General features: G+C 50.4%; 1 protein-coding gene across 4 annotated transcripts; it reads right to left on the bottom strand.

Moving 5' to 3' along the window:
• On the bottom strand, window positions 1-24,945 carry Spocd1 (SPOC domain containing 1). Of its 4 annotated transcripts, none has more exons than XM_047563846.1 (16): window positions 24,857-24,945; window positions 23,030-24,366; window positions 10,552-10,593; window positions 9,473-9,649; window positions 9,099-9,221; window positions 8,950-9,007; window positions 8,643-8,733; window positions 7,707-7,866; window positions 7,487-7,603; window positions 6,013-6,138; window positions 3,382-3,502; window positions 3,070-3,220; window positions 2,618-2,753; window positions 2,044-2,133; window positions 1,602-1,788; window positions 1-785 (listed from the first exon to the last, which is right to left on the bottom strand). In XM_047563846.1, exons 2-16 carry the CDS (start codon window positions 24,332-24,334, stop codon window positions 97-99), a joined length of 3,573 nt encoding a protein of 1,190 aa, XP_047419802.1. In that variant the 5' UTR covers window positions 24,335-24,366; window positions 24,857-24,945; the 3' UTR covers window positions 1-96. The 4 variants fall into 4 exon arrangements, with proteins under 4 accessions (XP_047419802.1, XP_047419821.1, XP_047419830.1 ...); XM_047563865.1 differs by lacking the exon at window positions 10,552-10,593 and having other exon boundaries at window positions 23,030-23,404; window positions 24,326-24,366; window positions 24,857-24,917; XM_047563874.1 differs by lacking the exons at window positions 10,552-10,593; window positions 24,857-24,945 and adding an exon at window positions 24,695-24,750 and having other exon boundaries at window positions 23,030-23,404; window positions 24,326-24,366.
• Window positions 24,946-26,679: the final 1,734 nt, after the last annotated feature.

The following is a 26,679-nucleotide window of genomic DNA, read 5'->3' as shown; positions in this document are numbered from 1 at the left end:
AACAGGACAGGTGGGGACAGCTGACCTTCTTCTTCTTCCACCCTGTCTCTCTCCAGTAAGGGAATCAAAAATCCCTGTTCTGGTGAATAAGGAGAGTCAGGCCTTTCCAGGGAGGGGACACTCAGAGTCAGCTCCATCTATAGGGCCCAAAGAGGGGTCAGGGACTGGGCCAGGGGGTTCTGGAACTGCAGGGGCCTGGCAGAAGGAGCCAGGAATCCCTGGGGCTATAGGGGGCTGGGCAAATGCTGCAGAGGATGCGGGGTGGGGGTTCTGGCCTGGGGGCCACAGTGAGGCTTGGAGCTGGTGACTCATGGTAACCAAGGACTCAAGGTATTGGAGCAGGGCTTGGTAGGGACAGGAGGCACTGTGGCGGTGCTGTGCATGGCCAAAGTCATAGACAGTTGGTGTGACTGAAGAGGGACATTGGGGCTGGAAGCAGCCTGGCACTGGGGGCCGCTGCCTTCTCCCAGGACCATGGCAGGTTTCGGGCTCTGCCTGCATTCTTCCCCTGCCTCTGGGGAGCCTCTGCCAAGCATTGGCTTCCCTTGAAGGTAGGCTACCCTTGCCCTGGCTCTGCTGCAGGGAACCCCCTGGGTTAGGGGAGCCTTTCAGGGCCACATCTTGCTTCTTGTCCTCTTGCTGGTAGCATCTCATCTCTACTTTCCTGTTGAAGGAGACCATCTTGTGAATCTTCCCCCACACAAGGCTGGACTTCGATGGGTCTGGAAGCCCTTTCTTGGGGAGCAGCACAGCCAGCAACAGACTTGAGTGAGTAGCCTCCAGACCTGGGAAAAGAAGAAGGGAGCCACCCAAGGCCTGGTAAGGGACAACACAGAGACCCCAAAGTTTCATTCTGGCTGCAGCAGGTCTGGAGGTGAGGGCCCCGGAAGAACTTCCAAAAGTAAATGGGAGGAGGGGCCTGTCTTGGGGAAGTTGGTCTTGGCCAAGGTTCACCTGACTGAGGGTGGGCACCGACAGTTTGACCTCAAAGCTCTGTGGATTCAAAGTCTACCACACTGTCCCAGGACATGCAGCCCAGAAAGTTCAGACACTTTGATAGGGAACGGATATAGCTGAACCCATGAGACCCCAGTCCTCCTCCCCAGGGGCTTTCCTGGAGGCACACTCTGGAGGGATCCCTGCATGGCTCCCAAACTTGGCCCAGCACAGCCGCAGCAAAAGCACTCCTCCCTTCCTCCTGTCCCAGTGATGTTCTCAATCCATTATCTGTGGGTCCTGCCCCTGTGCTGCACCTGAGTCACATGTGGCTGTTCCAGGAGCTTCTACTCAGGGGTATCTAATGGGAGAGGCAGTGCAGTGTGGCACTTCGGAGCCCACTTTCTGGAGCCAGGCTGCGTGGGTGGGACTACTGATTTTGGACAAGTCATTTTGCCTTCTCACTACCTCGGTCTCCTCATCTGTAAAATGGAGAATCTAATGGTGCATTTGGAGAAGGTTATTTTTGTTTCCCATTTGCCCATGTCCAGAGTTCCCTTCTGAGATGTGCCTGCCTCTCTCTCTCCTGAGACAGAGGTGACTGTATCAGGAAGTCTGGTCCCCTGTGAAGGAGGCAAGGTGTGGTGTGAGCAGTGAGCACTCACCTGGGCCCCCCAGAGGGCGCAGTCTGGCGGGCAGGGGCTGAAAGGCAGGCAGCGGAAGCAGGACCACCCCCATGTGCTCCACGGCTGCCAGGCCATGGCGCTGCTTGTTGTTGAGGTAGGAGTAGAGCAGACGGCAGTTCTGGGTGTCCTGAGCCCCCTGGGGACACAGTCTGACCACACAGATGTCCTGCAGTCACAGGAGGAGAGCAGTAAGGAGCAGTCATCCCCTGGTCTCAGATGCCCCTGGCCTCATCCAAGTCTCTAGGAACCCAGGGAAGGAGACAGAGGGACTTGCTGAGGGTCACTCAGTGAGTCTAGAGTCACACTGGGAACTAGACCCAGTTTCTCAAGCCAGGCTTCTGCACTAGAGTAGGAATGGGAGGGGACTCAGGAAAAGGGTGAGGCACCAGGCGAAGACGGGGTACCAAGAGTAGGCAGTCACCTTGGCCTCAGCTGGGCAGACACTGGCCAGAAGGTCCCAGACAGTGTTGGGCAGGATGCAGCCTGCTGAGTGGATCACCTCGGGCAGCGCCTGGGGACAGCAGAAGGGCCAGTCAGCCCTCCGACCTCCCCCCAGGGGGCACTCATTCCTAGCCACCCGAAGGGCCTGAGGTGAAGAAGAGGGACAGGCAGTGTGCTGGGGCCCTCAGGGGCTGCCAGAGAACTTTAACTGCTCTGGAGCCCACAGTCTGTCCCCACCAATCTCCTCCAACCCACCCCACCCTCACCCAACACCTGTGCTGATGACTGGGCACTGGTCAGTCACTCCTAAAACCCTCCACTGGGCCAGAGAGGTGACAACCACCTCTCCTGGACCCTTCCTGCCTTAAGCCTGGGGTTACAGGGAGTTACCCTGTGAGTCCCTGGAGGGCTGGGGCTGGGGTCTCATTTGCCTAGCCCGGGGCCAGGCATGGAGAGGGCGCCATGTTGTAACAGAACAGACGGAGGAATGAAGGGAGGCCAGCAGTCCAGCAGGGGGCGGTGTCAGGGAGGACCGGCCAGCAGAGCAGGGGTACCTGGATGAGCTGCCAGCTGTGTCCCGAGACCAGCTGGGCCTTCACTCGGAACCGCTTGATGGAGAACATGTCAAGAGCACCCTCCCAGGGTATAGGGGTGGGCAAGGCCTTTGTGGGCCCAGCAGATATCTGTTGCCTGGAGGGAGGGACAGACAAGACAGGGCCAGGCAGAGTAGTTAACCCCAGCAACTTCTTCCTTTTCAGAGGAGGTGCTGGGTCACCACCGCAGGGACTGGAACATTGGTCCCAGCATGGCCTCGTGCAGGGGGAATCTAGTAGACTGGCATGATTAGTTCCATTGTGCAGATGGGAAAACTGAGGCTCACAGAGGTGGGAAGACTTGCCCGACGCCATACAGGAAGAAAAGTCCATGTGGCTTGTGTCTGTCACCCTAGCTTGTGGCTTCTCCCCTCCAAGCCTGCTGGGTTGCCACCTCCCGGGCCCCCACACACCTGTCCTGGGGCTCTGTGAGAGGTGTCTCCCTGGTTTGGGGCATCTCTGGAGAGGACACAGGAGCGGGACTTGGGGCTCTCTGGGAGACCTTGTCGTCCCCGTTGCTGGTGGCTCTGGAGAAGCCTGGCAGCGCACTGGAAGTCTCCCAGTCTGCAAACGGCAGAGGAGGAGCTAAAACCGCAGGCAGAGGTGGAAGCCACCCAGGGCTTGAGAGCCACGGCCGCACAGGTTCCTTTCAAGGTGACCTGGGGCACAGGCACCGCGACTGCCACTCTCCCCAGGCTGCCCATCCCTGTTGCTGATCCCCACACCCAGGCCACCCGTGCAGATGCGGCAGCTGGGGTCCAGGAAGTGGTGCCGGTGCTGCTCTGGGGCGTCCTCCAGTGGGGCAGGCAGGGCCAGGGGGCTGCGGTCTCTGGACACCGAGGGTCCCTGGAAGGCATGGGAGCAGAGTGGGCAAATGGGAAGGGGGCCGGGGAAGTCAGCGGCCCTCCAAGGGCAGGGAGCCTCAGAGATATGATTTATTTTACTCCTCTCGATATTTTCTTATTACTGTAAACTCAGAGAAAAATCTGAAAATACAAAAAATTAAAAATGGAAAAAAGAACCATCACCCCCTGTCCTACCACTCACACAACTCTTGATATTCCAGGTAGCCAGTCCTTCGTCATAGCTTTTCTACACAGAGGGATTGGGGTCCTTTTGTTAAAGTAGCTGAGATGGAGTATTCGACTGGACCTCTTCAATCTGTCCATTAATCTGTAGGGGCATGAGCCACAGGCTGGCCCTGCTGCACGATGCACTGATGCAGTGGCTGAAGCGTCCCCGTCACCTCGGCTGCTAGACATCTGGGTCATTTGCTGGTTTTCACGATTATGAACAGCACCGAGGACATCTTTGTGCCAAAGTACTTTCCTAGACTTTAGATTCTTAGGTCAAGTCTTAGAAACAGGTGACAGAATCAGGGAGAATGGACATCTTCAATGGACTTTTTAATTTTTTTATATTTTGGTACTGGGGATTGAACCCAGAAGTGCTTTCCCACTAAGCTATACCCACAGCCCCTTTTATTTTTTATTTTGAGACCAGGTCTCACTAAGTGGCTTAGGGCCTTTCTAAGCTGCTGAGGCTGGCCTCAAACTTGAGATCCTTCTGCCTCAGCCTCCCAAGTCACTGGGATTACAGGAGTGTGCCCCACTGCACCTAGCATTCAATGGACTCCTGATGTCCACTGCAAATCACTGTTCCTGTTCACAACAGAAATACTTTTTTTTTTTAAATATATTTTTTAGTTGTAGGTGGACACAATATCTTTATTTATTTATGTGGTGCTGGGGATCGAACTCAGTGCCTTGCATGTGCGAGGCAAATGCTCTACCACTGAGCCACAGCCCCAACCCAGAAATACTTTTAAAATACACACCTAAAAAGGACAGGTTGCTTCAGGAGGGTTTAAGCAAATTCTGAACTGCCAAGCGCAGTGATGCAGGCCTGTAATCCTAGCAACATGGGAGGCTGAGGCAGGAGGATCCCAAGTTCAAAGTCAGCCTCAGCAACCTAGTGAGGTCCTCAGCAACTTATTCAGTCTCTGTCTAAATAAAATCTAAAAAAGGGCTGGGATGTGGCTCAGTGGTTAAGCAGCCCTGGGTTCAATCCCCAATACCAAAAAAAAAAAAAAAAAAAAAAAAATCTGAAACTCTGCCCTTGTCACACAGGCACTCAGGAGCAGTGCCCAAACCCAGGCTTTGAGCGAGGCAACCCAGCTTCAAATCCCCGCTCCACCACTGCACACCGTGTGGCTCAGTCCAATGACTCCCAGGTTCTCCATCCCAGAGTAGCACAGACCCTGTAGGTCACTGAGAGGTCCGAGGTTTGAATGCAGTGCTGTTGGTAAAGGGGCACAGAGCAGGTGTACCGTGTCCTTTTCCCCTTTCCTACTCTGCCACCGCCTCTCTCTGGGGACTGAGGACTCCTCGCTGGGTCTTCCCAGCTTCTTCCCTACAGACCTGTGGTTCCCTCGGTCTCCTACCCCGAGGGCTGGGCTTTGGTGCAGAAGCAGACACCCGCTCCCAGGGCTCCTCCCCACACGGGCTGTGGCTCTCCCGGCCTGAGCACTGATGGTGAGAGGTGGGGCACAGGAAGTTCTGCTTGTCAGGGTCACTGTCTTTCCAGAGCCTGGCACCCAACAGGTACTCAGTACATATGTACTGAGTGAAGGAGCGTGGTCAAGGGGCCCGGCCTGCAGCTCATCAGAGCCAGGTGACAAGTGACCCATGGGAGCAGTAAACCAAGCCAGTGGGCTTCTTCTGAGAGTGACTGATGTGAGCCAAGGGGAAGTTCTGGTCGGCTGCAGGAGACTGAGATGCCTGGATAAAGGATTCTGGAGCTGCTGAGCCTGTGTGTCAGGAGATCCTGACGCCAGGGGAGCCAGTTCCCAGTGACAAGAGGAGGCCTAGACTCGGGGCTCTCCTGCTGGTTTTCCAGATGCCAGGGCAAATTCCAGGAGGCCCTCTGGCCTGACCACCCTGAGCAAGGGGTGGTTTCTTGCCTGGCGCATCTCCAAACGCACCGAGTGTAGCAGGTCTCTCCTCCTGACATCTGGAAAGACACTGCCCGGAGCTGTGTGGCCTCCTGCTTCCCAGCCACAGACGGGGCCAGAACGGCTGAGGCTGAGGCCGACTGCAGCTGGGCCTTGGTGCCACTCACCTAGGCACCGTGGAGTGAGGCCCAAAGAAAGGAGACCAGCACCAAGAAAGCACGGACGAATCCAGCCTGGCAGTATTGTCGCCCCACGCCCACCTGGACCCGGGGCAGTCAGGACCCTGTCTCTACTTTACCATGGACAAGGCGGTCTCAGAGCAGACAGGTGACTGGCTCTGGACCACACAGCTGGTGGGATCCCTGGCACAGCCCTGCCTGCTACCAGCTCAAGCCCAACTTACCACCAGGTCCTCCAGAGTCAGCGTCTGGTCCACGTCCCTCAGGATCTCCACCTCGCCCTTGTGGGTCAACTTAGAAGCAGGAAGCCCACATGGCTCCTTCTGTTGCTGCTCAATGATCTCCAGGCCCTTAGGAGGAGGAGCTCAGACAGATTAGGGGCCTCTGGCCGCCAAGGGCCTGGGCGCACCCTTCCCACCTCAAGGTCCCTCTCCTGCGGCTCCCCTCCCACATCAGGTCACCCCCTGCCCCACACCTGCTCCTTTGTTCCCCTCACCTAGAAAGCCCACCACCCTCAGTCCTGCCTCTTCAGATTCTGTTCATTCATTCGCCCTTCCCTGCTAATCCCTCCTCCTCCAGGAAGGCTTCCTGGATTTCACCTTTACCCAGGAGTCAGTCCTGCGTCTGACTGCCCGGGGAGGCTGTGGTGGAGTGAAAGAGCACAGGCGCGAGTCCCAGCAGGACCCTCAGTAAAGACTCGTGAGGCAGCGCGGCCTTGGGCCAGCACTTAGCTACGCCTTGGTCTACCTCTTCTCTGGGGATTCCATTAAGAGCACTACATTAGACAACACGAGCAGAGAGCCTCGCCTGGTGTGTGGTTCGTAGCAAGAGCTAGCCGTGGTTCTCTGTTGATCAGTGTCGCCCCCTGAGATGTTTCTTGAAAGCCCCGAGGACAGGGATCCCGTCCTCCCTTGGCAGGCTGTGGGGCCATGCAGCCCCACAGGGCCCGCTTGGTTTGAAGCTTTCCTATTATCATCTTGAAACTCTTAGCCGTTTTCAAGTAAAGCACTCCACATCCTCATGATGCACTGACCCCCACAAACTATGGAGCCAGTCGTGCCCTGGGACCCTCCAGAGCCTGGTACGCAGTGGATGGACTCCCTTAATGGGTTCTGGTCATTGACTCTGGGCAGCCCAGGGTCTTCCTGAAGAGTCACCCCATCCTCTAGATCAGTCCCTGCCCCTCTCGCTGGGCCACCAACAAGCACCTAGTGAACACTCCCCGGAGCCAGCCAGTTCCCTAATCTCCCCACTCCTGAAAGTTCCCAGGCATGGCGAAGCCCATGGACACAGGGAACCCAGGGATGTGACTGCATGTGGGGACTGTGGGGCCCCTTCCCCAGCCCGGGGAACCAGGAGAACCTCCAGCTTCTTCCAGGGCTTCTGAGGCTGGGATGGGAAGACGGATCTTTGTGGACTTTTTTCCCTGGATGGTGAACGACCACACTGGACTCCAGATTCTGGACCACGACCTGGTCCTCGGCTCCCCACCTCACCTAACCCAAGGGTGTCACCTCTCAACAGAGCCTGTCCCCAGTGCCTGTCATTCCTGCCTCTTTCCCTACTTTTCTCCTGGGAGGATCTGTGATTCTCTCTCCCTGTCTTCCTCGTCTGCCAGCTTCCTGGTTCCTGTTTCCCATCTTGTGTTCTGTGCCCCATCCCTGTCTCGCTCGCCCCTGACTTGGCTCCCCAGCTCACCCGTCTCTCCTCCTGGTCCCGCCAGCGGGACAGCTCCTGGGGGGCCAGCTGGATTGAGTTCATCCGCACCAGTTTGTCGGGGGTGACGTCGCCATGAACCACTTTGAGAAACAGGTCCTGCAGGGCAGAGGGCAGAGGCTGCACCACACTGTCCTGAGAGCATCGTGCCAGCGCCTGGCTCCCAAGGGGAAGGGCCCAGCCCAGGTCAGAGCCTGCTCACCAGGTTCCTGGGGTCCCGCAGGTTGAACAGCAGGCTGCGGTACTTGGACTTGTAGCGGCAGCTGGTGTCTTGTGTCAGGTCAAAGAGGGCTGCCTCGATGTCGGCAGCGATGCCCTCCACCTCCTCCCCACTCAGCACCAGGTCAGGACACTCCCGTAGGCTGTGGGGACAAGAGAAGGGCCCCGGGCACTGAGTCCGGGAGGTCGTCCACACACTTCGCCCCAGGGGAGATCTGTGGGTGGAAAACGGAAGTGGGCCAACTCATTTCCTTGATGGGAAGCTGGCAAGGAAGGAAGACAGGGAGAGAGACTCACAGACCCTACATGGGCCCATTCAGTCTTACCCCAGCTCCCTAAGAAATCAATAGGACTGTTCTCCTTTCTGGGAGGCTGAGGTTCAGAGGAGATCGGGGGCTGACCAGTGGCAAAGCCAGAGTCAAATCCAGATTCCTCAGCCTGTGCTGTCCCTGGCCAGTGGAGCAGGGGAGGTGTGAAGGGAGGGAACCTGGCAGGCGGGGGCAAAGCACCAGCCAGGGGGAGAGGACAGCAGTGACCCTGAATCTGCCATTGACTTGCTGTGTGGCCTCTACAAAGTCCTGCCCTCTCTGGGCTTGGCCTCCCCATCAGTATACCCGAGCTCTGGGCTGAGAGCTGAGATGCTCACAGCACAGCCTCTCACTGTGTCTGAAAGCGCGGGCTGTGGGTGACACCCCGCAGGACCTGAGCAGACACCGAGGGCTGCAGGAGCTGAAGGGCAAAGCATGAACTTGCGCCAGAGGTGCCCAGGTTCAAATTTCAGCTCTCCGCAGGCTGCTGCATGGGCAGTGACCTCCCCGCTGAGTGGGGTTAGTCACACACAAGCCCTCAGAACCCGGCCTGGCCGGGCGGTATGTGGGGCAGCCTGCCGGCGGGCAGGGACACAGAGGCCAGGCCTTACCGACTCCACAGTGCCTCCCGCATGGCATGCACTACAGTGGCCCGGACCCCGAGATCCTGGGGGACTGCCTCTTGTCGGGGCTGAAGTCCACCTGTGGGGGGAGAGAGCCTCCTGGGAGCCGCCAAGGACACGAGAGGGGCAGTCCCCAGGAGCACGGGTGGACAGGTCCCTCCTCGGGGTCCCAGGACCCTGTGCAGGAGCTGAGCCCTGGTGGCCCGCAGCCCCCGCCCCGGGGAAGGACTCCAGGCCCGAGCGGGGCGGGAGAGGAATCCCAGCAGGAGCCGGCCCGGACCCTCCAGCCCTTCACCTGAGTCCTCCGCCCTTCCTTGAAGAGGTTTCCCAGCTGCCGCCTCCGCCAGGCCACCCTGCAGGAGAGGAGAGAGGGGACACTGCGTTCCCAAGCCCGCTGGCCCCCGTTCTCCGAGGTGGGCGTGTGGCAGAGGCAGGCACACTCACCCCTGAACAGTCAGCCTTGGGCAGGGCATCGAGGGGCACAGGACAGCCTCTGGGAGGGAGGAAGGGGTCAGAGAGGCCCCCAGAGTCCCACGCGGTCCCTCCTAAAGCAGGTGCCTGGACAACCTGGGGCAGCAGAACGTGCGGGTCAGCCGGAGGCAGAGGCCTGGCGGGCGCCTCCCCAGCGTGCTGGAGGCCAACTCCCCTCCCCCTGGGCTCCCGGATTTGGAGGAAGAGCACAGAGCCAGGCAGCCAGGTGGGGCCCTGACCCGGCCTCTGGCTACTGTCCTGAGAAGTCACACCCTCTCTCTGAGCCTCAGTGACACCTGAGTCAGGTGACCAAGCCTCGCCAGCCATGTGAGGAGCCTGTTCTGTACCTGGTGCCCAGCGGGGTCCCGGGTTTTGGGCCTCTCTCTCTTCCTGGGCCTGTGGGCCGGCAAGGCTGAGCTGGCCTCCGTAAAGTCCTCCAGAGCCACCAGCTTCGGCGGCTGCCGTCCCCCTTCCTGGCCGTGGCTGATGGACCCCAAGAGCTGGATCACAGCCCCAGAACTGAGCTGCAGGGAGAAGAGTACCTGAGGCCAGCCTTGACGTAGGGCCCACCTCACCTGGGACTGCTTTGCGTCTCTCCCCGGGGGGCGGGGGACAGTAAGCCCACGAGGACAGGGAATTCCCAACATCTGCAGAAGGCCTGGCGCTTACAGGGTGGCCTCTGTCTCAGGGAGGAGCCTGTGCTCATCCCCACCCTCCCACCTCTCCTCTGGCCCCACCACATTCCAAGCTGACTGGACGCTGACCCTTCTCACCTCCTTCCCACCACAGAGGCAGCTCATCAGGGGCACATGACCTGTTCTAACACTACTTCTTCCTGCTCAGAGCTTGGGACACATCCCTTTCAGGAGCCACTAACTTGTTTTTTGCTCGTCCCTGAAACAGTCACTTGCAACCATCTCCCCTTCTGTAAGACTGCCCATCAGCCATCCACTCTCCCTGAGAGAAATCCCTTCGTTTCAAGATGCACAGTAGTTTTTAGTCTTCTAATGAACTATGGAGTCCATCCTGCTTCTCTTTTAGCTATGGCTGCCAGGAAGCTCAGTGTTAACTTTGAGCCTAGAAGTGTGTGCCTTTCCAGAATTGGTAGAAGGTGAGGAGTTATAATAGTTTCCCTTCTCTTTCTCCTTTTCTTGCTTTTCTTTAGGCTTTTACCCCACTTTAAGTGTGTTTTGATTTCTTAATGTGTTGCACACCACAGGGATTGTCTTGAAAGCAGGTTGTGCCTGAAATTTAATTCTCAAATGAATTACCATGGAACTGGTAGGTTGCAAGGTCGGGGGAAACTGGGAGTCTAGGCCTCAGCATCACGGGGGCGGGGAGGATCGCCCCTTGGGGAGCACGCACCCACCCCACCACACTGAACACAGGGAGGAAAAAGGGCAATAAGAAAAGAGTAGAAACCTACATAATACACAAGCTTCACTCCATGGGGTATTTTTACTTCCTCCTTGGAAAGAAAGAGGATGCAGAGATTAGAATCCACAGGACCCAGTGGCCCCTTGGCAGGGAATGCACAGGAAGATACTCTTCCTGAAAGGGTATGCAGTGTTCACCAGACTGGCATTTATAACAAAAAAGTTGGGCACAATCCAATGTCCACTAAAGGGGAGCCAGGAGGGGCTGGGGCCATAGCTCAATGATGGAGCGCTTGCCTAGCGTGTGTGAGGCACTGGGTTCAATTCTCAGCACCACATATCAATAAATGAATAAAATACAGGTCTATCAACATTTAAAAAATACTTTTTAAAAAAGGGAGAACTGTGAATAAATAGCCATTTAAAGAGGTGAGGGAGTCACAATAAAAATGACCTTTCACCAGGGCTTATAAAGTAGCAAACCCTGGAGGAAGCACATCGTGCACGGTCTTGTTTAGAGGTGGGGTGAGCTATCTTTATCCTACCATTTTACAGATGTGGAAACTGAGGCTCAGAGGGACCCTGAAGAGTCCCATAACTACTAATCTGCCGAGTCGTGTCCGAGCTGAGTTCTGACCCCAAAGCCCCAGCACTTAATGGCTGGGCTCTGGGGAGATGCAGAGAGATTCATGGAAAGATGTCGTGGTGTTATTGGGGGAACAAGAAAAAAAAAATAAGTTATAGAACAATATTGGTTGCATAAGCCCCTTTATGTAAATATATATTTATAGATGCATAATAGAACTTATCTCTGGGGAATGAAATTCCAGAGGGACTTTCACTTTCTCTGTGTATACACTTGGATATTTATGTTATTCACAATGAGCATGTATTTCTTTTATAATCAGAAACATATTTTTTATTAAAAAGCAAGTGCAGAACAATATGTGTAGCGTGCTATCATTTGTTTCAGAGAGAATGAATTTTTAAATTCGTATTTGCTTGAATATGCATAAAATATCTCCAGAAGTATCCAAAGAAGCCGTAACCTGGGCTGGCAGCGGGCAGGGGCTAGGTGCTGGGCAGAAGGCCTGTCACCTTTGTGGTGGTGTCTTTTAAACACGGGAATGAATCAGCCTCTCAAAAGAGTAACTGAGAAAGAGGAAGAAGAAAACAGAAATCAGGGTAAACCTGGGAAAAGGCGCAGGAAAGATGTGAAGACTAGCCCTTCGCAGGTTCAAGCCTTTTGCGGACCTGGTCTTAGCCAGGGCTGTGAGGCTGCGGAACAGCAGGATCCGAGGAGCGAAGGTTCCAGACGCCCGACAAATGGGACCAGAATACAAAGTATGTATATACAATGTGTTTAAAGAAAATTTAAAAACAGCCAAGCATATGAGTGAAGGGGGAAGGCCAAAGATACGTACATATAGTTAAAAGGCAAATTTGGTTGAGAACCAAACACAGTTTCTAGAAATAAAAAAAATAAGCAAAATTAAAATTAAAAACTCAACGTAGGGGCTGGAGATATAGCTCAGTTAGTAAAGTGCTTGCCTCGCAAGCACAAGGCCCTGGGTTCATATCCCCAGCACTGCAAAAAAACAAACAAACAAACAAACAAAACTCAATGTACAGATTTAACAACATATTAGACACAGCCAAAACAAATTATCACACCAGAAGGTAAATTTTGTTCTTTTTGGTACTGAAGATTGAACCCAGAGGTGTTTTACCACTGAGGTACATCCCCAACTTTATTTTTTAATTTTGAGAATACACAATTAGCCCAGTCTGGCCTCAAACTTGTAATCCTCCTGCCTCAGCCTCCCAAGCATGTGTCCCTGTGCCCAGCTAAAAGGTAAACTTAAAGAAGTGATGTAACTCGGGGCTGGGGAGATAGCTCAGTCGGTAGAGTGCTTGCCTTGTAAACACAAGGCCCTGGGTTCAATCCCCAGCACTCCCCCCAAAAAAAAAGAAGTGATGTAACTCAGTTTACACCCAAAGGATTTAAAATTGGCATACACAGCCACATCAACGTTTATAGCAGCTCAATTCACAACAGCAAAACTATGGAACCAACCTAGATGCCCTTCAACAGATGAATGGATAAAGAAACTGTGGTACACATGCACAATGGAATATTACTCAGCCTTAAAGAGGAATGAAATTATGGCATTTGCAGGTAAATGAATGGAACTGGAGACTATCACACTATGTGAAATAAGCCGAAACCAAAGGCCGAATGTTTTCTCTGATAAGTGGGGTGTGGGTAGGGAAGAATGAAGGAACTTTGGATTGTACAGAGGGGAGTCAGAGGAGGGGTGGATTGTATAGAGGCAAGTGTGGGGAGAGGTGGGGCGGGGAAGGATGGTAGAATAAGACAGACATTATTACCCTATAGACATGTATGAAAAGAATTTAAAAAAATTTATCACTGTCAAAAAAAGTTAATGAAAATAAATAAATAAATAAAAGTTTAAAAAAAAAAAAAAGATGAAGAAGAAGAAGCAGCGATGCAAGCCTGGCCCGGTGGCGCACACCTGTAATCCCAGTCACTTGGGTTCAGGAGGCTGAGGCAGGAGGATCACAGGTTTAAGGCCAGCCTCATCAATTTAGCAAGGCCCTCAGTAACTTGGCAAGACTCGGTCTCTAACTAATACACTAAAAAGGGCTGGGGATGTGGCTCTGTGGTTAAGTGCCCCTGGATTCAATCCCCAGTACAAAAAAATAAGAAGTGATGCAGGATATCCCCAGTACAGAGACGGAAGCACAGTCAAGGAGACACAAGGAGAGAGTGAAGAGGACTAACTCCTCTAACTTCAGTTCCAGAAGCGGAGAGGAGAGGAGATGGTATAGAGGCAGTATTTGGGGATGCATGGCTAAGAATTTTCCAGAACTGTTCAAAGAGAGCAATTCATAGATTCAAAAAGCTGGGTGAATTTCAAACAGGAAAAATAAAATCCATACCTAATCACATCAACACCAATGATAAGGTGATCCTAAAAGCACCAAGAGAAAGAAATCATAGCTAGTATTGTAAGGGCACTCCAAATGTGCCACTCCTGCTGGAAGAACTGAGGGACTAGTACGATTATTGCCCTCATTTGACAGAAGAGGAAACTGAGGCACAGAGAGGTTAATTAGTTTGGCCAAGGTCACACAGCTAGCAAACCAAAGAGCCAGGATTTAAATCCAGGCAGTCGGATTCTACAGGCCACTGTGCTATTAATGCCACTCACTAAAAGATATATGTAGAAAAGACTGGAAATTAACTAACAGCTAATTCCTCAATGATACTAATGAAAGGCAAAACCTAGTAGAATATTCTTTTCTTTTTTTCTTGGTACTGGGAATTGAACCCAGGGGCACTTTACCACAGAGCCTCATCCCCAGCCCTTTTTGTCTTTTCTTTTGAGACAGGACCTCACTAAGTTGCTGAGGCTGGCCTTGAACTTGTGAGATCCTTTTGTCTCAGTCTTCCTAGTCACTGGGGGATTAGGGGCATGCACCACTGTACGGGACTAGAAAATAGGTGTCACCGCTAAGCACTAGTGACCAAGCACATTTCCAATGTGCTTAAAGAAACTAAGTGTCACCAGGTAAGGACCCGCAATCCTGGTGACTTGGGAGGCTAAGGAAGGAGGATAGCAAGTTCAAGGCCAGCCTCAGCAATTTAGGGAGACCTTGTCTCAAAATAAAAAATAAGAAGCACTGGGCGTTTCACTCAGTTTTAGAGAAACCTTGGGTTCAATCTCTAGAACGAACCAAACCAAACCAAACAAAAAACTGTCAACTGTGAAATCAGACAAAATACAGTTTGAGAATGAGGATGAAATAAAGATATGGTGGAGAAAACAAAGACAGTTGGTTTCCTTGATCATTTTATTTTACTCAACAAATAAAATGATAAAGGATGAACTTGAGGGAGAAGGAAAGAAAAATCTTCCCACTCAGATGCAATGGAGAATTCTGAGCAAAGAAAATGATAAATATGTTGTTAAATCTAAACAAACATTGCATGAAACTATAATAACAGTGTGTGATTTGTTGTGTTTAAAAAATAGGATAAGACCAATTTACTGGATAACAATAGCACAGAAATTGGGAAGGTGCGTGCTCGGAATGGAGCATGCCAAGGTCCCCCCTCACTCCGAGGAGGAGGAGACTGGGCCCTTCCACGCTTTGGTAAGTCAGGCATTCAGGCTCAATGAGAAGCCCCGGAAGAATACACACAGGACACAGGGACTCCTAAGTTACCCGAGAGATAAGAAGGAGTGAGGGAAATAATCCATCAGAAAGGGGGGAAAGGACAGAAGTGAGAAACTCGAAACAGGACAGCAGCAATAAATGCAGAAGAATCAGACTTGACCCTTAGCACCCGGCGCCAGGTCAGCTCGAAGTGGATCAAAGACCCAGGAGTGGGACCAGACAGTGCGCACCTCCTAGAAGAAAAAGGGTCAGCGCTCCAGCCTACAGGCACCGGCAACGACTTTCTTAACAGGACCCCTAAATACCGCAAGAATTAATAAACAGGATGATATCAAATTATAAGGCTTCTGGTGACCGGATTCCATGGCCCACGCCTGTAATCCCAGCAGATCAGGAGGCTGAGGCAGGAGGATCTCGAGTTCAAAGTCAGCCTCAGCAACTTAGCCAGACCCTGAGAAACTCAGTGAGACCCTGTCTCTGAATAAAATATAAACGGGGCTGAGGACATGGCTCAGTGGTTAAGCAGCCCTGGGTTTAATTCCCAGTATCAAAAAAACAGGCCTCCAGGGGTTGGGGATTTTGATCCGTGGCAGCAGAGCACTTGCCTGGCACGTGCAAGGCCCTGAGTTTGGCCCTTAGCCCTGAGGAAAAAAAATAAAAATAAAAATAAAAGCTTCTGCACAGCAAAAGGAACAATTAAGAATGTGAAGAGAGAACCTACAGAACGATAGAAAAATCTTTGCTGGTTACTCTTCTGACAGAGGATTAATACCTGGAATACAAAAAGATCTCAAAAAACGAAACACCAAAAAGATAAATAACCCCATTAATAAATGGGCAAATGAACTAACCAGGCACTTCTCAAAAGAAGAAATACAAATGGTCAACAAATACATGGAAAAAATGTGCAACGCCTTTAGCCATCAGGGAAATGCAAATCAAAACTACGCTGAGATTCCAACTCACACCAGTCAGAATGGCCGTCATCGAGAATGCCAACGACAATCAATGCTGGAGAGGACCTGGAGAAAAGGAGCACCATAACCCCGTCACTGGGACTGCAAACTGGCACAACCACTGTGGAACTGTGTGTGGAGGATCCTCAAAAGACCAGGCATGGAACCACCATGTGAGACCACACCTTGATATTTATCCTAAAGAATTAAGGTCATCGTAACCTAGGGACACACACATACCCATGTTTACGGCAGCACAATTCACAACAGCCAAACTGTGGAACCAGCCCAGGTGTCCACTGAAGAATGAACGGATAAAGAAAATGCAGTACATACACACATTTATTCAGCCATCAAGAAGAATGAAATTACATCATTTACAGGAAAATGAATGGATCTTAAGAACATGATGTGAAGCGAAATAAGCCAAACTCAGACATTCAAGGGTCGTATGTTTTCTGTCTTACGTGGAAGCTGGAGAAGAACAAGGAAGAGAAAGGTGAGGGGATCTCAGGAAAATCAAAGGGAGATCAGCAGAGTAGAGGGAAGGGACCAGGGGGAGGGAGGAGAGGATGGAAAGGGAAAATATTAGGGAATGATAGTGGCCGAATTATATTGCATATCATGTGCATGTATGAATACGTAACGAGGAATCCCACCGTTTTGTAGAATTACAAGGCATCAATAAAAAATATGGGGGAAAACCTTATGTTAAAAAGGGGGGCTGGGGGGCTGGAGTTGTGGCTCAGTGGTAGAGCGCTTGCCTGGCATGCGTGAGGCACTGAGTTCGATACTCAGCACCACATGTAAATAAATAAAATAAAAGATCCATTGACAATTAAAAAATAATATTAAAAAGAAAGAAAGAAAAAAAAAGGGGGGGGGCTGGGACCAGGCACACCTGTAATCCCAGTGGCTCTGGAGGCTGAGGCAGGAGGATGGCCAGTTCAAGGCCAGCCTCAACAAAAGCGAGGCACTACGCAACTCAGTGAGACTCTGTCTCTAAATAAAATACAAAATAGGGCTGGGGATGTGGCTCAGTGGTCAAGAGCACCTGAGTTCAATCCCCAGTACTCCCCAAAAAAAGGGGGGTGGTCTGGGGGCGTAGCTCAGTGTTAGAGTGCCCCTGTGTTCAACCCATGTTCAGTACTGCAAATAAAAGAACTTTATCAAGTTACTTTTTTTTTCCAGAAGGGAAGATTGGCTTAACAGCTAAGAAAAACATTAAATTTACTACGTTAATAAATTAAAGGGTAAAAATCACATTATCTCAAAAAATGGCAAGAACCTATCTGATCAAATGCACTGTACTTTCAGAACAGTTAGCAAAGCTTAGGCTGAAATGATGACTGATAAAATCCAGAACAGACCCAGGGGCCCTGCGATCACCACCCGCTTCTACTCAACGTCCTTCTACGGTCTCATCCAGCACAGTGAGGAAAGGAGGGGCAGATGTAAAGAACTGGAAAGGAAATAACGGAAACTGTCATCTGCCTACACAGGCCCATCTGTCTGGAAAACAAAACCAAAAAACCCTAATAGATAAATTATATGAATTAATGAGTTCAGCAAGATTTCTGGACACAAAATCAATAAGCAAAAATCAACCGTATTTTTATAGGCCAGAAACTGCAGTTTTTTAAAGTTATCATTTTATGAAAGCATTGAAAAAATACAAAATAGGGCAATCAGAATTACAGGCCTTCCAAGGGAAAGAATACACTACCACCCACAAAGCCCCAAACAGAATCCAGTTCTAATCAAACCTCGAGATTCAACCAATTTACAGGAAATAAAAAAGCACAGGGCCATGTTTAACTAAGCCACAGGGACGCAATAAATTACAGGACAAAAATCTCATTTCTTCAAAGAAAGGAAGGAAGGCAGGAGAACGAATAAATTTGTAATTTTGTATATTTGCAAAAGTAAGAATTCCCCCAGAATTTTAACCTCTGAGTATATATACAAAAGAAGACTTGATAGCAGGAATGCAAACAGATATTTGTCCACTAATGTTCTTAGCAGCACTATTCGACAGCCAAAAGGTGGAAACAATCGAAAAGTCCACTGAAAGATGAACGGATTAACTAAATGTGGTAGATGGATAAAACAGAATGCTATTCTATCACATTAGGCTAAGTGAAATAAGCCAGTCATGAAAGAACAATTATTGTACAATTCCATTACATGAGGTACTCAGAATTATCAAATTCATGAAGCCAAAAAGTAAACTTGTGGTTACCAGGTGCTGGGGAGAAGCAAGAATAAGGAATTATTGTTTTGTTTTTGTTTCTGTTTTTGATTTTGGTACCTGGGTTTGAACCCAGGGGCACATAACCACTGAGCCACGTCCCCAGCCCATTTTTATATTTTATTTAGAGACTGGGTCTCACTCAGCTGCTTAGGGTCTCACTGGCTTTGAACTCATAATCCTCCTGCCTCAGCCTCCCCAACTGCTGGGATTACGAGCAGACCTATTGTTTTATAGGTTAGAGTTTCAGTCTGGGATGATGAACAAGTTCTGGAGAGGCAGAGATGATAGTTGTACAACAATATGAACGTACTGAATGCCACTGAACTGGATACTTAAAAGCTGTTTAAATGGGAAATTTTACATTGTGTGTATTTTATCACAATAAACATAATTGAGACTTTCTGCTCACCAACTGACATCATAAGGAAAGCAAAAGTATGTGCCACACTCTAGGTAAACTTCATAAACCACATAACTGAAAAGGATTAGTATGCAGAATAAATAAAGAACTCCTCCCGATCAATAAGGAAAATTTAAACAAAAATTATTATTTTTGGCAAAAGACTTAACAGGAATGGTTAAAATGCACAAGATTTTCCTTAGTAATAGAAAAATTGAGATACAGTAGCATATCTCTACTTTGGCAATAATCAAAATCTGATAATATCAATAGTGTTGGTGAAGATGTGAAATCACTGGAATACTGATAGAGGCTGGTGGGATATAAACCACTTCAACCACTTTGAGAAATATTTGGCACTGTTTAAGTTAAGGCAAAGACATATGTATCTTATAACCTAGAAATGCCACTCCGGAGAAATGTTCCCTGGAGTTACTCTTGCCCATATATGCCAAGAAACACACCAAACCATTCACAACAGCACCACGTATAATAGCAAAAACCCCCACAAAGAATGGATAAAGAAACTGTGGTATATATATACAATGGAATATTACTCAGCTATAAAGAATAATAAAATTATGGCATTTGCAGGCAAATGGATGAAATTGGAGAATATCATGTTAAGTGAGATAAGCCAATCTCAAAAATCCAAAAGACGAATGATCTCACTGATAAGCGGCTGATGACACATAATGGGGGGTGGGAGGGGGGCAAGAATGGAGGAAGGAGGGACTGTATAGAGGGAAAAGAGAGGTGGGAGGGGTGGGGTGGAAGGAAAAAATAACAGAATGAATCAAACATCATTACTCTATGTAAATGTATGATTATGCAAATGGTATGCTGTTACTCCATGTACAAACAGAAACAACATGTATCCCATTTGTTTACAATAAAAATAAATTTAAAAGAAAAAACCCACAAAGAACCCACACATCCATACAGGGTCAACAAATAAATGGAGGCATGTTCATGCAATGGGATACCTGCTGCCAACACTTAGGATCTGTGTGATCTTGGGAAAGTTAACCTCCCTGTGCCTCAGTTTTCTCATCAGTACAATGGGGATAATACTGGTATCTACCTCATAGTGTTGACACAAGGATCATGATCCTTATTCAAGAATCTTTAAACTGTGCCCGGAATACAGCAAGCTCTCTCTATAAACACTAATGTCGATAAGGTTCCTTGGCTCCTACCTTGAAGAGATCTCCTCCTGACAGGTGACCACACTTCCGTCTCTCCTCTTCCATTCAATGTTTTCTTGGCTGATCTCTCACCTCACCCTTGCTGGCTTGGCCCCATTGCACCTACCACTCCACTCCATGCTGCGTCCTGTCTCAGTACCTTTGCACATGCACTGCCCTCTTCCTGGTACGCCCTTCCTACCGGCTCTGCCTGCTGAACACCCATTTTCCTTATCTAGATCCAGCTCGTGCAGCCCCTCCCCTAGCCTACTGTACCCTCCGGGCATCCACAGTCCTCTGGGCTTCAGTCTGTGTTTTAACTCTCTGGTTATTTGCTGGTCTTTCACTAGACTGTGGAATCTGCAGAGGAGGCCTCCTCTTTGTTCAACCATTATAATAGAGTCATTACACACCCAAACCCCTTGGCCAGGGCTCTGGCAGACTGGCTAAGTGCACAGACTCTGCTGTGGTACGGCCTGGACTCAATTCCTGGCTTCACCTGTCACTCCCCAAGTGAACCTGAGCGAGCTGCTAACCTCTGAATGCGCATTTTCTTAATTAGCAAAATGGGGATGACACTGACTTCACTGAGATGCCATGTGCAAAGCTCCTGGCATAAAGTAAGCACTCTAACAGAAAGAGCTGTTCAATTTCTGTTTTTTGTTCCCCCGGTGTTGGGGATGGAGCCCAGGGCCTCCTGTCCTGCATGCTCGGTGAGCAGATCATCACTGAGCTACACCCTCAGCCAAAAGAGCTATTCTTAGGCTTCCCACCGCTGGGTCCTCCCTCATGCACCTCTTGACACTTTGCAGGTGCAGAGAGTAAACCTTGCGCCTGGGAATCTGCACGGGGCCAGAGGAGCTGTGTGCCCCTCCGGTTGGGATGGGCAGACTGAAAGCAGATCGGAGGGCGCTAACAGAGCTGCCTACCCACACCCCTTCTTATTCCCTGTGGGGCTCAGGACAGACAAGAAAATGGCTTCCAGACCTCTATCCTACCCCCCCTCCAAGAGTCTCAATTTCCTGCCAGAAGAATACAACAGGCCACCTCTCTGATCAGACCCCAGCAGTTCTGGGGCCCACAGGATGCTCCTCATTTCATAGAGGAGGTAACTATGATTCAGAAAGAGACACCTCCTGTCTGAGGTCAAGCTGTCCTAAGAGGCAGAGTCTGACCTTGAATCCACCTGTCTGCCGCTGCCTCCAGCCAGGCAACCTCCAGGAGAAGGTGCTGGGGTCCTGAAAGGGGCTCCCCAACAGTTGGGTACTGGGCCCTCACCTGCCCACACCCCATTAGCCTTGTCCTCCGCCACCCGCCCGTCCCTGTCACAGCCCAGCCTCAATTCTTCTCCCGCAGCTGGCCCCGGTCGCCATGGCAACGGGATGTTTGGGAAGCTGTAGGATGATGGGCTGTGCTGCAGAGTCAAGGGGAAGGGAGCAGCCCTGGGCTGTTTCCAACTGAGTTAGACGGGGACCTGGCTCCACGGCCACACCTTGACAAGCTCCCCAGAACGCTGCAGACCCAGGAATCCCAAGTCTGGACAGCTGGTCCAAATAAATCAGTGGGGAGGAGTCAGATGTACCCGGACGTTCGCCCAGCATCACCTGCAACAGGACAAAACTGCACGTGTGCACAGGTAACCGCTTAGAGCCTTTTTCTGGTGCCCAGCGCTGGGCTGAAAGCCAAACACCCGTCACCTCACGCAACCCCCACCACCAGCCCAGGGGGTAAGGGCTCTTTTGCAGATGAGGAAACTGGGCTCAGAAAGGTGAAGGCACTCGCCCAGGTCACCGGATAGTGACAATGCCAGGACGGAATGCCAGCCTGTTGCCTGCTACGCCACAGTGGCTGGAAATGAGAAAAGGAAGTCCCAGCCCAGTCCCTCATCCTGACACGCTCGTGGCTGTGACAAATCTGTCTACAGACAGCTATGACGCAGGGGTCAGGAAAAGCAAAAAACATCAGCAGAACAACGTGTACCAACTTGGAAAGAGCTTCAGCTACTACGGAGCTGACAAAACAGTCCAGGCCACAGGACGAGGTGGCAGCGTGTGAGCCCACTCAGGTCAAAAGGGTCCATGTGGAGATGCTCACATCTGTACAGATGTTCCCAGGGAGGAGACTGGAAGGGCACAGGACGGAACAGGCACTATCTCTGGATGAAGGGCAACGAGCCCAGGAGGCATTAGAACAAAAAAAGAAAATTAAAAATTTGATAAATATGATCACAGTTCCAGGTAAAGAAAAGCCATCTATTCACATACCCAAAAGGCATTCAGGAGTTGGTGCTGAATGTTGGCATTATGGGAGACTTTTATTTCTTCTTTATTTTCTATGATGAATACACCTTACTTTGGAAATTAAAGATAAATATTTTGAAGCAATGTTTACAAAGACGATATGAAAACACTCATGTAATGATGGTGCAAATGGTAATGAACACACAGGCAGCTCACTGGTTCCTATCCCAGGGCTACTAGCTGGCTCTTTGGCCTTCACTAGTCAGTCATTTTACCTCATGAAGCCTCAACATCCACATCAGTGAAATGGGTAGAAGTTAATAGCATCTACCCCATAGGATTGTTAAAAGATTGAAGGTGAAGTGCTTAGAATAGTACCCCACACGTGCTAAGCAAGCTAGATGAGACCACCACTGCGCTGATGCTGTAGAAGATTCACAAGCATCAAGGGCTGAAGACAAACTGCCTGATTTGTGCCCTGGATGTCACTGACCAGCTGGGTGACCTTGGATCTGTGACCTTACCACTCTGGGCTTCATAGGAAGATTATATCAAAAACATCTAGCGCATAATATAGACCCAATAAATGTGAAAAAATTCAACTACGTGGGAAATATTCACCAAAGGTAAGTAGTGGCACCTTCCATGTTGGGTGTACATACATGTTAGCTGTGAATTATTAACAAAATTAGTGTAAGTGAAAAAAAACACAGAAAGGGAAGCAAGGATTTTAGGGAGCGTGGCTGGGCACTGGCTCCACACTGTGTGAGCCTGGAAAGCTCTGTTAACCTCCTGAGCCTCAGTTTCTCCATTCAGTCATATGAAGCTAATGCCTGTCTTCCAGGGCTATGGTTAACACTAAAGGAAAAGCAAAATGTAACATGGATTACATCATTTATCTTGTACCTTATGCTGTGCCAGGTGTGTTATTTTACACCAAAATGACATTTAATACTCCAAACAACTCCATTAAGCTGGTGTTACTATTTCCTTTTTACAGATGAAGGAACTTAGATTTTAAAAAGAAATATATCACAAGGTCACTCAGCTAGGAAAAGATGGAGGCAAGATTTGAACCCAGGACTTGCTGGCCCCTCACAAGAATTTGGTAGGGTAATTCATTTCCTCTTTTCTGACTTGGCAGGCCTCAGTTTGTATAAAATAAGAGTGAGAGGGAATGTTCATTAGGAGTCCATGGAGCTGAGCTCTATTAAATTCCACTGCCAAGCACCATGTTGAGAGGCAGCCTGGCCCTTCCCAGTCCAAGTTCTTAGACTCAACTTACCAGTCCGGGGCAGCCTCCTGGGCTGGCTTCCTCTGGCTCATCCTGACGGGTGTTGTCTGAGCTCATATCTGTGCTCTGCTCTTGGGCACCGGATGCTGGACCTCTCCTTAGCCTTCTCTGCCCCACAAGGGGGCCTGTGCAGGCGTTCCTGGTGGCAGACTCCAGGGAGGAGCTAAAGATGTCCAAGCTCTTCGGAGAGCTGGAACGGGCGTCGTCGGCAGGCGCTGCGAGTGCTGGTCCCAGCCTCTCCCTGGATGCTGGTTGGGACTTGACCTCCAGCCCCTCCTGGTTCTCAGTGCCAGCCTCCACCAGGTGCTCCGCTTCCTGTTGCTCTGTGGAAGCCCCTTCTGGCACTACCAGGCACAGCACAGGGTTCTGTGGAAGGTCCTGTGCAGTGGGCTTGACGGACTCTTCTCCAAAAGGCCCTGGGGACCCCACAGGGCCACGAGGGCTGCCTGGCTGGGCCTTGTTCCCTGCAGCAGGCAAGTGCTCAAATTCCTCAGCCCCTGAGGCATGCCCAGCCCAACTTCCAACTGGATCTCTAGGCCCAGTGTCCTTGGGAGAAGGCCTGCAGGGCTCTCCCAAGGACTCCAGGTCAGTACTTTGCCGGGAGCCTCCCACAGACTGGCTGTCCCCACCTGGGCTCTGATCAAGCCACAAGAAGCCCTCAGTCCCCCTCCTACCTTTGGAAAGGGCCCTACACTTCCTGCTTTTTTTCTGAGACCTCACAGGATCTGGTGAAGATGGCAGGTCCCTTCCAGGGGGCACCTTTTTGTTGAGCGTGGGGTTTCTTCCGTCACAACCTGGAGAACTATCGCCTTCATCTCCCACCTCTCTGGGCCTGGAGTTGCTGGCCCCTTTTGCTCCTGTCAGCCTCTCCCTGTCCACCAGTGCTCTCTTCAGGAGATCTTGTGGCATGCTACAAAGATTCCTGAGGCATCTGGTAGCTAAGATGTCATGCAGGGAAACCTGGAGCCTCTTGGATACCTGAGCACTCCCCTGAGCAAGCACTGTGGGCAGCTGCACGGGAAGCCTAGGGTTGGGTATGGAATCCTGGCTCTGCTCCACAGCCTGCAGCTCCAAATCTTCCAGGCTTGCCTCAGATGCACCGCCAGCCTGGGAGCTGGCACCTGGATGGGACCCCTCCCTGAGGACCCTCTTCCTGCTCCGAACCCAAATCTGGGCCTCTGTTTTCAGGTCTGGCATGGGGATGGATTCTGCTATGTCCCTCTGGAAAAACCCATATCTCCGTCGAGGAACAGGGTCCTCTGTGCTGGAACCCTCTGCATCTCCCACCTGTGACATGTCTTTTCACCTGGTCGGGCCAAAAGAAGAGCCTGTATGGAGACAGAGAGAGGAGATGGCATCATGGAGGGCCTGACCTGCCCACCCACCAGGGCACCAGGCCTGTGGGAACCTGGTTGGTAGCCTCCTTTCCAGACGGTACCCCCAGGTCCTGCCCACTTCCAGGGTCTGGAGGGGAATGACTGGACTTGGTGCCCTCAGTGAGGGAGGGAAGGCTGCCTCCTAGGGGAGCTGCTACAGCGGCCTTGACTTTCCCTCTGGGAGCTTACACTTTTGCTTAAGTGGGATATAGTAATACATATTGCTATTAATGACTTATCTGCATTATTTCATTTCACACTGGAAGTTTAAGTGACTCACCTAAGGACGTGGAAGAGTCGGCATGCTCCCCCAAACCAAAAAGCCCGACTCTAAATCACCCCACCTGGCGCAGACACAGAGCGGGATTCATACCCCTCACCCCTACCCAGAGCTCCCTTCCGTCCCATTCTGATAGACCCCATCCAGTTTCCTAGGCCTGACCTGGACAGTATCTCACGGTCCACTGAACTCAGGTCCAGCCACTCTCACCCGTTCCCCCTTCTCAGGTTCCACTCCCAGCTGAGGTCACGTGAAGCCGGGGAGCCCCGCCTTGGAGCGGGCTGGGGGCGGAGTCCTTGGTGATACGCAAAGGCGGCTCCCTTGGGGCGCTGGCGTTCCCTCCCCAGCAGAGGGCGCTCCCTCCCTCCGGAGGGCTTCCCGGAGGAGGTGCCAATCCCGCCAGGGCAGGGGTTGATGGGCGAATGCGCCAGGGGTCCCAGGAGTTGAGTGTCTTTGAATGCCTGCTGAGTTTAAACCCGATCTCGATAGTTTGGTGTTGGCAGAGTGACAGTGCCTGAGCCCCTAGGGGACTATCAAAATCAGATCTAGATTTTTTTTTGCCTAATTATTTATTCTAATATTATTATTTTAAATATAATTTATGTAGCTGGCAACGCACATTCAAACCCAGCTCTAGGGAACAAACTTTTTTTAACCGTGTATATTGCTTTGGTTTGCTTGATTCATAACTGTGAATGATATACTTATGCCTCTATTACTAAATGTATTAATTTTATCAGTTTTTATTGACTTTTTTTATGGTACCAGGGATTGAGCCCAGGTGCGCTTAACCACTGAGCCACATCCCCAGCCCTTTTTATTTTATTTTTTTTAATTTTGAGACAGGGTCTGGATGCGTTGCTTAGGGCCTCAGTAAATTGCTGAGGCTGGCTTTGAACTTGCGATCTTCCTGCGTCAGCCTCCCTAGCCGCTGGGATTACAGACATGTGACCCCCGCCCCGGGTAAGTATTTATTGAGGTGATATAATTAACCCCGCATTCCCCTTTTTCTCCTCCCAGTTTTTTATTTTTCATATTTACATTTCTAGCTTTTCTATTGGTTTCTGTTATCCCTGAGGATAATCTTAAGTGTCTGTTTCTTCTTTGGATTCTATCTTTTGACTCTTCTCCGTGTGGATGAATAACTTCCCTTGATAGTCCCTCCCAATTTCTGCCTTCTTCTATCAACTAAACTTTTATTTTGGCATCCCAGAGACTCAGCCTTTATATTCAGTTTGCCATTATTCACCGATAGATTGATTCTTAACACTGAGAACTAAATGATGTTCCTCCCATTAAGTTTGAGGGGGCCCGAAATCCCCAGCACTGAATAAGTCTGTGCACCGACAGGCCATGAAAACTTCCAGACCCAGGGAATACTACTCCAGTTAGACTGAATGAATTCGATCTATACATCAATATAGATGTATCTCAATTCAATGTCAAATAAAACACCACGAAAATATTAAGAGAAACAATGTAGGGAATATGGGCATTCTTTGTGTTTATCTTCCAATTTTTTTTCCTGCAAATCTAAAAACCATTCTAAAAAATAAAGTTTTGTTTTGTTTCGTTTTGTTTTTTTAAAGAGGGAGTTATATGATTGTCCTTTTTGAAATCTGTCATGATCTGACTCTCAGGACTCCAAATGAGGTAAGAGTTGAGATTTGATGTCACCAGTAACCAGAATTACTGTTCTGAGGAAATAACTGTCACAGTAAGAAGAGCTCCCCTTGGGTCAGGTGACACATGCCTGTAATCCCAGCTGCTAGAGAGACTGAGGCAGGAGGATCACAAGTTCAAAGCCAGCCTCAGTAACTTAGAGAGGTCCTAAGCAATTCAGTGAGACCCTGTCTCTATATAAGATACAAAAAAGGGGGACCGGGAATGTGGCTCAGTGGTTAAACACCCCGGGGGTCAATCCCTGGTACAAAAAATAATAATAAAATACTAAGGTTTTGCCCAGATTCTGGCCCAGTGCCTTT

Source organism: Sciurus carolinensis, chromosome 1 (genome assembly GCF_902686445.1).
Source record: "Sciurus carolinensis chromosome 1, mSciCar1.2, whole genome shotgun sequence".
Taxonomy (NCBI): domain Eukaryota; kingdom Metazoa; phylum Chordata; class Mammalia; order Rodentia; family Sciuridae; genus Sciurus; species Sciurus carolinensis.
Note: the sequence above shows the minus strand (reverse complement) of the source record. Positions and strands in the feature narration are given on the sequence as shown.